This window comes from Pseudonaja textilis, unplaced genomic scaffold, assembly GCF_049901715.1.
Source record: "Pseudonaja textilis isolate UNSWEBS1 unplaced genomic scaffold, rPseTex1.2 PTEXCTG202, whole genome shotgun sequence".
NCBI lineage: Eukaryota > Metazoa > Chordata > Lepidosauria > Squamata > Elapidae > Pseudonaja > Pseudonaja textilis.
Window position 1 is genome coordinate 1 of NW_028262521.1, and position 10,700 is coordinate 10,700.

The window sequence follows — 10,700 nt, forward strand, 5'->3', positions numbered from 1 at the left end:
GCACCAATGACCCATCTGAAAAAGATGTGCTTTCTGTGCAGAATGATTTCTGTTATTCTGTTAACAGCTAACCTGTCTCCTGGCTGGGCATGGATCATTGAAGGAATAGAAGCCACTTTGAGATCAAGACACCCTGAACTCCAATCAACAATTGGTTGATCCTCAGCCAGTCTATGCCAAGCAAAAGAGAGAGAAGGTTTACACAACTCGTGCGTGGAAAGAAGAACCCGCTTTCCTGCTGGTGAAAACACTACAGGAACAGACCTGAAAATGCCCAATGACATCAACATGGAACCTGAATTGACAGTCAGCAAGAGACTTGGCACTACTAGTTATAGATGTACAGTTAGTGTTAATAGAACCCTGGCTCCCCCACAACAATGGCTAAGGATTGTCTTTTGATTTGGTAGACTTCAATGGGAGAATCTGTAGTCACTTCAGGAACAGTTCCCCAAGCGATTGAAAACTAAACAGCACTAGACTTGGTTAACCTGTACTGACTGTCTCTACCTCAATTTCTACTGCTCCTTTTCCTGCTGGTTACCCCAGACACCAAGCTCCCTCTAAAGCAGATCATTTTTGTATCTCATTTTTTGTAGCTACCCCCACAGGCAAATCTTGTGCAATCCTAGGTTGAGCTGGAACCCCAGGTTATTCTTCTGACAGTAGTTTGGTTGGCAACTGTGGAAAGATTTAGGCAGATAGAAAGGTGTCAAATCCAAGATGAGTTTATTGAGTTTGCAACGTTTTTATATATTTTAAACATTGTTTTTTCCGTAAGTTAATAAACCCCAAATTTTTGTCTACAAACAGTGGGGTCAACATGGAAAAATGTTTTAATCCAGCCTCAGGAGAGACAATTATTTTTGTTCTAAATCTACCTAGGTATTGCATTTTTAGCATGCTGTCTCTTCAGAATAGAGCCTTTAAAAAAAAATTATTATAACATTTATTTGGTGACCTCTAGGGATGCTACAGGGGCTCAGAATTCTCAACCAACCTAGCCATTGCCCCCGCCGAAAACTGAATACTTGAAAACTGTAGTTGTCAAACATCTGGGAAAACAGGTCATGGTTTCTGAGTGCTAATGACATTAGGAGTCTAGAATATTTCAAGTGCCCTGAATTTGAAGGTAGTGAAAGCTAGTTTTGCTTTGTGAGCTCAGATACATTAATTATTATGGTAATATAGGTCTCCTTAGAATTGTAGCATCACTGGAAGCATATTTCTTTGAATGTGAAGTTTTGTATAGACCATATGTTTAGTAGGAACTCTCACAAATGTATCTTCATTTTATTGCATACTTATTCAGAATATTTATTATTACCTGGAAAAGTTTGTCTGAAGTACTATATTAGTGTAGGACTCTAATTAGAAATGGATACACAATGCCCAGTGTCCAATTAGACTTCTAATTAGTACTAGCAAAGCTTCAATAGAAGAATTTGGCCAAGACTCAAGTCAATAAGTACAAAGTAATTGCATCAGTAATGAGATTCTTCTCTTTAATTCTCTGCCGTGTCTGAACTTCTCAAAATAAACTAATTCTCCAAGGACAAAACATTGAATAAATAAAGTTAATGGTTAATTGTGTCTCCTTTAAATCAGAAGAGGGCAATCTTAGTTCTAGGGCTGCAAGTCCCCTGAAACAAAGTTGTGTAAGTGTGTATATGCGTGCATATGCCCCCAGAGATACCACTGACTAGAGTTTACGAAAATTGGTACCATAATATCCTACCATTCTGAGATAGAAAACCCCCAAGTCATGCTCTCACCCGAAGTCTAATGGTCAAATGGAAATGGCTGTTGTGGCCTGACTGCAGCCAGCTGAGCTGGCAGCAGATTCGGACAGTGAGGAGGTTGGGGAGGAACATGGGCCAGTCCTGGAGTCTGGGGAAGGCTCTGACGAGGGCTCTGTGTCATGATGATACGGAGTCAAACAGAGATAGGCATGGTGGCCCATGATGCCAATTGATAAGGGAATCTTTTACCTAAGCTGCAGATGCATTCTTAAGCAGCCACATTCCCTAAAAACTCTTCCAACTTCACAGATTTGCCCCTCACCCAATAATAAAGTGGTCATTGCATTGGTTGCCCGTTAGTTTCTGAATTCAGTTCATCCAGAAATTCCTGTGTGGCTCAAATCCTGCCTACCTATGGTACTATCTCTTCTGACAAGGAATGAGGTGGTGATAAGCCATTGAAAGCATCAAAACCATAAAAAAGTGAAAGCTAGAATGTTTTGGACGTGTGATGCAACACTCGGAAAAATACGGCATCCTTCACTTAATCCTCCAGGGAAAAATTGAAGGCAAACGAGGTCCAGGCAGAAGAAGAACACTGCTACACAACACTAAAAGATGCTTATAGGTCTTTACCACAAGCAGCTGTGGGACACTCTGACCACAGCATGATTCACCTTCTACCTGCCTACAGACAAAGACTTAAAACCATGAAACCAACAATTAAATAAATGAGGACTTGGTCGGATGAGGCAAAGCTGAAGCTCCAGGCCTGCCTTCATTGCACTGATTGGAATGTTTTTGAAGATACCTCTGCAGACCTAGTTGAGCTCAGTGATTGTAAAGCCTAGAGAGAAGAGAAAAGTGGTTTAAAGCATAGTTAATGGCTTGTGAAAGAAAGCAGGCAGCATGGCCTCCATCGGCGTAATGGGAGGAGATTTGCTGGATGAGATAAACGACCTCTCCTGGAATGTGAAGATGGAGATGTATCTTTGGAGGGAGAAGTTGTGGACTATTGTTGCTGAGCCAACGGCCATCCTGAATGATGGTGATCAGAAATAAAATGAAAAGGCTTTGGCCAGCATAATTTGGGCTTTGGAGGACAGTCAACTGATACATGTAAGGGGTCTCCGGTCTGTGAAAGAGTGCTGGGAGGCATTGCTGCAAGAGAGTGCTAGGAGGTGAGTGTGTACGTGAGAGAAACTGCATGCAGTAAAGTGTTACTGAGCATGAGACTGTATAAGGCACAACTGAAGCTGGGGGGCTGTATGTCCACACATCTGCAGAATATGAGAAGGACATTACTTGAGTTGGAAGAAAGAGGAATTGTCAAGCTCTGGCCATCGTGGTTCACCCAGGCACTCCCTGTCAGCCTCCGAGATGTCCACAGCCAAGACCCTTGCAATGCTTGCAACACTTGCAATGATGTGCAAAGCCAGCACCACTCAGAGGTGAATATGGTGGCCTACTGGTTCCTTGCATCTACAAAGCTCCGCGTGAGGGAGGATCGTGGCTACCAACTTTTGGCGTTGGATCCTCGGACTGTAATTAATGTGATGGGGTTGGTCGGTGGGCGAATGATGGCTAGGGGGTGCCAGATGTGGGGTGAACGTAATCGGGGGCTGTGCATCTATTTAAGAAGCACTGGGAGGAGGATTCTTTCAGCACTGACTTCAGACAGGTAGTCTTGGTTTATGTGAGATACTCTGCTCTTGCCTTGAATCTTGCTGGAGACTTGTACTCAATAAAGAGAACTGATCTGGTCTGTATTGGTTTCTTACTTTTGCTACTTGCTTACCAGACTTGCTCAGGGCATTGAGAGAAAGTCAGCACTGCAATTTGGCATTGTTGCGCTTTCTTTTTCCTTTGCTTTCCTTTTTCTGTCTACAAACAGCTGGGTCAACATGGAAAAATCTTTAATCCAGCCTCAGGAGAAAAAGATCTTCTGCAGTCATGACATAAACCTAAGATCGAAAATCAGGCTTGTCAGATCTTTTCTATGCTGCTCTACGGAGTGGAGATCTAGTTTGTGACCGAAGAGACTTAAAAGCAGTTGAAATGTGGATTTGGGTTGATAAAATCAGGAATGAGGAGGTGATAAGCCAAGGGAAATCATCAAAACCATAAAAAAGTGAAAGCTAGAATGTTTTGGACGTGTGATGCAACACTCGGAAAAATACGGCATCCTTCACTTAATCCTCCAGGGAAAGATTGAAGGCAAACGAGGTCCAGGCCGAAGAAGAACATCATTGGCTTCAAAATCTAAGGGACTGGTTTGGACAAAACTCAACGGCACTGTTTCTGTGTGGCTGTTGATAAAAATAAGATCTCCAACATCCGATGACAGTTAGGGAACAAGAACAACAAGAAAAAGAAGGAAAGAAACAATTTGGTGGATGGAGATGAAGTACCTAAGGGGGTGGCACCTTTGCTCACTAAAGTACAGGGTGCTGTAATTGCAGAGGTGTTTGCAGGATTTCATGCATTCATCAGAGTGACCAAAGCAGCATCGCATCATAAGGGACAGAAGGAAACAGGGCGAAACTTTGGTGGGATCACTGCAAATCATCATCAGCCTTCGTTTGGCACGCGCACTGATGCCTCTATGATGGCGTTTCACAATCTTAGTAAAACTCTTGAGATGTGTGGACCTCAACTTGCAGAATCCTTAAAGTTGCCAAGGTTGAGAAACGCTGCTCTGTGTCAAGAAAGAGAGAGATCCTGTTTATTGAGGAAGGAGAGGTAACCAAACTGAAAAAAGTTTAGTTTCTTTGCCCACGAGAGGACTCTCTGGTTTTTCTTTGCTAGACCCGAAGTACCTGCTTGTTTGTTTTTTGGTTTGTTTGGGTTTTTTTGTTTTTCCTTTTAGCTGCGAACAGCATGCAAGAGTCCCGTTTTGTTTTCCGGGTTATTGGGAAGTTATTGCTGTGATTGCTCCGCTTCCACGGCCGTCTTATTTCGATGCAAGGAGGTCTTAAAAAGCAGAGACCTCTTCCTCCTTTTTTGCCATAACCCTAAAGTAAGAATTCATTTCCTTCTTTAGATATTCGATTAAGGGATCTTCTTGACACGGCTGAGTCTGAGCAGGCCCCCCTCACCCTTCCGTCCGCCCACCCGCCTGCAGATCCAGCTTCGTTGGAGGGATTTGACAAGCGCAACGCCCGGGGGTCTCTTTTGAACTCCGGCTTTGCTGACGAGATTTTTTTCTCCGACAGGGGGGAAGGGGGAACTGGATGAAGATTTATTTCTCGGTATAGGGCGAGGGGGGAGGGAATTCTGCGGTGAAAAATCCGTTTCTTTCTCTCTGAGGGGAACCTGTTATGGGCAGGGGAACTCCAGGCAGCATGGGAGGGCAAGCAAGCGTGCCCTCTTATTTACAAGGAGAACAAGGTAGCAAAATCAGAAGGAAAACATTTCTCTCTGGAGATGTCAGAATGAGCCAAAACAGCAAGTTTGTGATACTTTCTCTCTGTCAGTTACGAAGTATTTTACATGCCTTGTGTCTTGCTTTTGCAGTTTTGCTATTTTTCTTTTCAGCATGGCCCAATATGTAAAATATTTTTTCTCTTTTTTTCTCTTATAACTAGTTGCCAGATTTCCTTTGAGATGGACCCCCAGACACTTCGGCTTTCCCAAGACCCAGCAGAGGAAGCAATTTCTTGGGCGCCAGTGAATCTACTGGATGGCTGGTGTAGAAGAAGATCTGCTTGGTCAACATCCATGAAAGATCCAGAAGCCCATCGCTTTGGGAAAGAGGAACTGGAAGTCAAGGTGGATGCCCTGCTCAAAGACATTGAGGAGTACAACAGGCAGAGGTTTCGTTCCAACACTCTTCCTTTGGAAAAGCCTCCCTGGCAGACTCTGTTCCAGCTGGGAGAGGCCGCTCAGAGGTGGCTAAGACCACAGGACCGCACCAAGGAACAAATAGTAGATGTGGTCATCTTGGAGCAGTTCATGCATGTGCTTCCTTTGGGAATGCAGGCTTGGGTGAGATCCAGGAAGCCAAGTACCAGCCAGGAGGCAGCTCAGCTGGCTGAAGCTTACCTGGAGCAACAGGTATCCTTGCTAATAAGAAAGGAAACCCCTAATTCATAGCCTAATGCTAGGAATGTTGTTGTTCCTCTGACCACAAGCACTGGCCAAGTAAGAAGGGGTCTCCAGTAGGCCGGATTCTGAACCCACCTGAATTTGTCCTGCAATAGGTTACAAATGGAATGGGCAGTAGAAAAAGGGAAGGCTAAGAACTTCATCTCCCTTGAGATAGTTCCCAACTTTCTAGGAAAACCTGTTCTTATTTCAAGAGCTACAGATATATTTTAGATAAAATATACCGCAATATCTTGGTTCATACTGTGGTTGGTTCATACTGAATATTTTTGTTAAATAGCATGGCTAACAGTCATCAGAATAGTAGAGAGATCAAAAGCATTGATTTATTCCATTTTCTTCCTCTTATAGTGTCCTTTGGCATTCCAGGATGTGGCCGTATACTTCACCCAAGAGGAATGGGACCTTCTAAATGAGGAGCAAAGAATATTGTATTACACCGTCATGGAAGAAAATTCTGAGACCATAACCTCTTTAGGTAAGATTTCCATTCCTCTAAGAAAATGGAATCCTTTCTGAAGCTGTCAACTCCATTTTGCTTATCCTTGCGAGATTTATTTATTTATATAGCAAATGTAATAACCCGGAAGCAAGGTACATTTTACTTGGGCATCTGTTTTATCTCCAAAGCAGACTTTTGTGCTAAGACACAACAGATGCAAGGTTCCCTAAGGTTTCCATGGCTCAGGGTGGACTTTAACCTGGTTCTTCCCAAATCTAGTCCAGGATTTCAACTACACTACATTAGCAGACAATTCTAAGCTATTTGGTTCTTGGTATTCTCTGAGCTTGGCTGTTCTCCCACAAATAAGTCAGGTGACCAAGAAGTTCAATATCATTTTGCACCATGCAGGAAATGGATCCAGAGATACAAGGGAGAAACAATGTTGTCATCAGGGCACTATCAAAAAGGAAATTATATAGATGACAGATTGGAATCTACCTTTATGAGGTGTACCTATATTGGAATTCTGAGCTAGCTAATTTACCCAGCCTGTCCCTGGATAAGACACTTTATTGTGTTAGATAACTATAAAGAAAATCAATAATCTTCCTTTATTTTGTTGTGTTTCTTTCCCTTCCTCTAGAGCTTTTGATTTCCAAACCAGATCCAAGTCTCCAACCTGACTGGGATGAAGAGGCACAGAGGACTGATTTCCAGAACTTCAAAGGGAAAGACTCTATTGTTCAAGGAGTTATGAATTGGGAGGACATAACTGTGGTCGGTGAGAAAGTCTTACTCTAACAGAAACAACAACAACAACCCTATTTTAAGTCTTATTGGGTTACATACGTTAACTTTTTTTCAAAGTCAAGCACTTTGAATTACCTCTCACACATCCACACCTCTCACACTGTGTCACACATCCACACATCTCTCACACATGGCAGTTGGAACATATAACATTGATCAGAATGTCCACAGTGTCCTTTAGTACATACAGTTTAGCTCATATGCTGGTGACTTTTTCCTTTTCCACCAGTAACTTAGCTGTTGCTCTGCTGATTTCATTACTTCCCACTGTCAGGGACCTGGGCTGGAAATATAAAATCAGAGACATGTTTCTGAGGGCTCTCATTAACCACTGGATGGATGCCCTCAGCAGAATCTGGGGGACGTCCATTCCAATTCAGCAGCCCCCTTTGCCCATTTTAATTGGCCCATTGCACCTGCCGTAACTCTTAAGTCCCAGTAAATCTTAACTCCACCTAATAAGGTAATCTCTTCGTGTCTGCAAATCACAAAAAGTTGCACACACTTGAATCCCTCATCAAAACTGTGACTGAGATTACTTGGGTAATCAGTGGGAAAGATCTTAGACCCATTGAGAGTATAGTGGCTGGCAAAACATCCCAGGAAGACTTGGGTGTTTCCCTAAATCAACCCTAGCCACTTCCAGCATGGTAATATGTTGAATTAAAGCCCGAGAAAAACTGGTCTCCACTCAAGATAAAAATTTCATGACTTTTAGGCATCTGGTACTAGTCTTGTTTCTTGCATGGTTTCTGATATTTCCTCTGGCTTCACTTTTTTCCTTATTTTAGAATTGCCACCCCAATATCCATATGACTGCTTCCATAATGGCGAATCTGACACGATCTTCCAGATCAGAAGAGATGGGATGATACAGGAGTCTGAGGAAAAGAATAATCTGAGATATTCTTCTCCAGGTAAACTGTTAGGATTAGGGTTTGGGGGGGAGGTTGAAACCACCTGGGGAAGGTGAGGATGGGAAGAAAGAAGAGGACAGATGACACTGTAAGATAGATCCAGATTCCTTTTGAATGAGCAAAACATAAGCCTTCAGGAACCAAACATTGTAAGCAATGCAGAACTTTGTTTTCCTACAGGCCGTGTATCTGGCGTCCCTGAGCCCAGCCGTTTTCCAGTGTTCAAAATATTCCAGTGCCACAGCAATTTCACTCCATCCTTGTTATTACTAGAATGTCAGAGAAAGTGAGGTTTTTTTAGTACTCTGTTACTTCTTCTGCTTCTATCATCAAAACTTAGCATATATCTTCTTTGTTCTTGCAGAAAGCCTGACTACCAGAAAAAAAATGCATCAAGAAGAGTTTGGAGCAGAGCAATTTCAGGAGCCAACGCAGTGGGATGTGCTCTTTGATCCTGAAATTTCTGAACCAATGGAGGTCAAATCTAGAAGACAGCAAGGGTTATTCCTGGAGCTGATACAAGCTTCTAAGGCAGACGAGAAAATGCCCAGCAGTAGCTCCCAAGTAGGTTCTACTGTATCAAAAAGAAACTACCCCTGTTCTGAATGTGGGAGAAGTTTTGATCGCCGTTCCAACTTAATTAAACATCAGAGGATCCACACGGGAAAAAAGCCATATCCGTGTATTGAATGTGGAAAATGCTTTGACCAGCAGTCCAATCTAAACGTCCATCTTAGAGTTCATACTGGAGAAAAACCACATGGCTGCCCTGATTGTGGCAAAAGGTTTAGTATCAAGTCACATTTACACGGACACTATAGGATACACACAGGGGAGAAGCCATTTGAATGTGAAGACTGTGGGAAGAGCTTCCGTGTGAAATCTTCCCTAAATAAGCACCAGCAAACCCATACAGGAGCTGCCAAGCTCTCCAAACCATCTGAGATCAAATCTGAGGGTCCCCGGGCAATATTGCCAGAAGTGACATGTGTTTATGCAGCTCCCAAAACAGAAAAAATAATTAAAATTATGAGTAGGAAGCCCCCTATAGAAATTGCAGTGTCGAATAAGAATTTTTCCTGTTTCGAGTGTGGGAAATGGTTTGATCGATCGTCACATCTCATCACACACCAAAGGATCCACACTGGGGAAAAGCCATATCTGTGTATTCAGTGTGGGAAACGTTTTCATCAGCAGTCTAACCTTAATGTCCATTTGCGTCTCCACACTGGGGAGAAACCTTATGGCTGTCCTGAATGCGGCAAAAGATTCAACATCAAATCCCATCTACATGGACATTACAGGATCCACACAGGTGAGAAGCCATTTGAGTGTGAAGACTGCGGGAAGAGCTTCCGGGTGAAATCTTGTCTAAATAAACATCAACACATCCATACAGGAGAAAAACATTATAAGTTTCTCTCCTGATAAAAAGACCTGCAGCTCTATCTTAATTAAATATCAGGTCATTCTGGAGAGGAAGATTACAATGCTTTAAAGTTGGGGAAAAACAACTTTTGCAACAAACGAGACTTTGCCAAAGATGAAAAGAATTCACACAGAAGGAAATTCTTCTGCTTTCCTTCCGCAAGAAATAACCATCTGAAAATCTACAGAGAAGGAAGTCCTTGTGGGTGCTTAAATCTGGGGGGGGGAATGTTCAGGAAGATAGTTCTAGCAGTGATCAGAAAGGGCTGGATTTAAACACACAACTGATCATAGCAGCACAAAAACAGGCAATTAGTACATGATCCATAAAAACAGGGGTCTACTATCTAGACAAATGCAGAGGTGCCTCTGAGACAGGCGAACACATAGTCTCTAGATACAACGCATAGATGCAGGCAGAAACAGCACACTCTGAGCAGCCCAACAAGATAACTAGCATTGTGTACAGGAATATATGCACAGTGTATGTGCCACATCACATCCAGATGGGAGAATCAGCAGAAGGTCATGGAAAATAATAGGACTAAGATTCTGTGGGACTTCCAGATTGAGACAGATAGGCAGGTACTAGCCAATCAACCAGACCTCATGGTAATAGATAAGGATAGAAGACAGCAATGTGATAGATGTATTGCTAACCAAATGACATCAACGTGTGAAAGGAGGAGTATAAGAAATTGGAGAAGTTCCAGGGCCTGAAGAAGGAAGTAGAGGAGAGGTAGAAAGTCGAAGTGGTCCCAGTGGTGGGAGGACTACCTGTGGCTGTGACTCCTAAATTAGAATAATAGTTCCAACAGGCCTCAAGAATAACACCAGAGCTTTCTATTCAAAAGAGTGCAAAGTTAGGAAGCTAAGATCCTACCAGAACCTTCAAACTCCCAGGCCTCTGAAGAGAGGTCCAGAGACTGAAAAGGACACATCACCATTGGGGTGAGAAGGGACTCCTTTAAATGTACAATATAATTCATATGGTACAAGCTGTAACCATTCAAAATGCAACAATTGAAAGATGTTTCCGTGGTTTTTTTTGTTTTTTTGAAGGAGGCTATTGTTTAGTGAATTCCCTAAGGAACAAAGGCAAATGCTTCTATGGAGTCAGATGGAACTTAAATGTCTTAAACTTTGTGTTTGGAACTTAAATGCCTTAAACGTAGAACACATTGAGAGCCAGTTTGATATAGTGGCTAAAGTTCTGGTCTAGAAACCAGTAGACTTGAGTTCTACTCCCTT

General features: G+C 42.7%; 1 protein-coding gene across 7 annotated transcripts; it reads left to right on the forward strand.

Moving 5' to 3' along the window:
- Positions 1-4,475: 4,475 nt before the first annotated feature.
- On the forward strand, positions 4,476-10,481 carry LOC113454254 (uncharacterized). 7 transcript variants are annotated; one of them, XM_087918681.1, is made up of 6 exons: positions 4,476-4,761; positions 5,330-5,798; positions 6,201-6,327; positions 6,938-7,075; positions 7,896-8,021; positions 8,386-10,481. In XM_087918681.1, exons 2-6 carry the CDS (start codon positions 5,349-5,351, stop codon positions 9,447-9,449), a joined length of 1,905 nt encoding a protein of 634 aa, XP_087774807.1. In that variant the 5' UTR covers positions 4,476-4,761; positions 5,330-5,348; the 3' UTR covers positions 9,450-10,481. The 7 variants fall into 7 exon arrangements, with proteins under 7 accessions (XP_087774807.1, XP_087774808.1, XP_087774806.1 ...); XM_087918682.1 differs by having other exon boundaries at positions 4,605-4,761; positions 6,219-6,327; XM_087918680.1 differs by having other exon boundaries at positions 4,630-4,761; positions 5,337-5,798.
- Positions 10,482-10,700: the final 219 nt, after the last annotated feature.

Excerpts from the sequence above, each read along its gene's own strand:
- LOC113454254 (XM_087918678.1), top strand. The coding sequence starts at position 5,063 with ATGGGCAGGGGAACTCCAGGCAGCATGGGAGGGCAAGCAAGCGTGCCC. Across the intron at positions 7,076-7,895 it reads GGAGGACATAACTGTGGTCG|AATTGCCACCCCAATATCCA; the intron begins GTGAGAAAGTCT and ends TCCTTATTTTAG. Across the intron at positions 8,022-8,385 it reads TCTGAGATATTCTTCTCCAG|AAAGCCTGACTACCAGAAAA; the intron begins GTAAACTGTTAG and ends TTGTTCTTGCAG.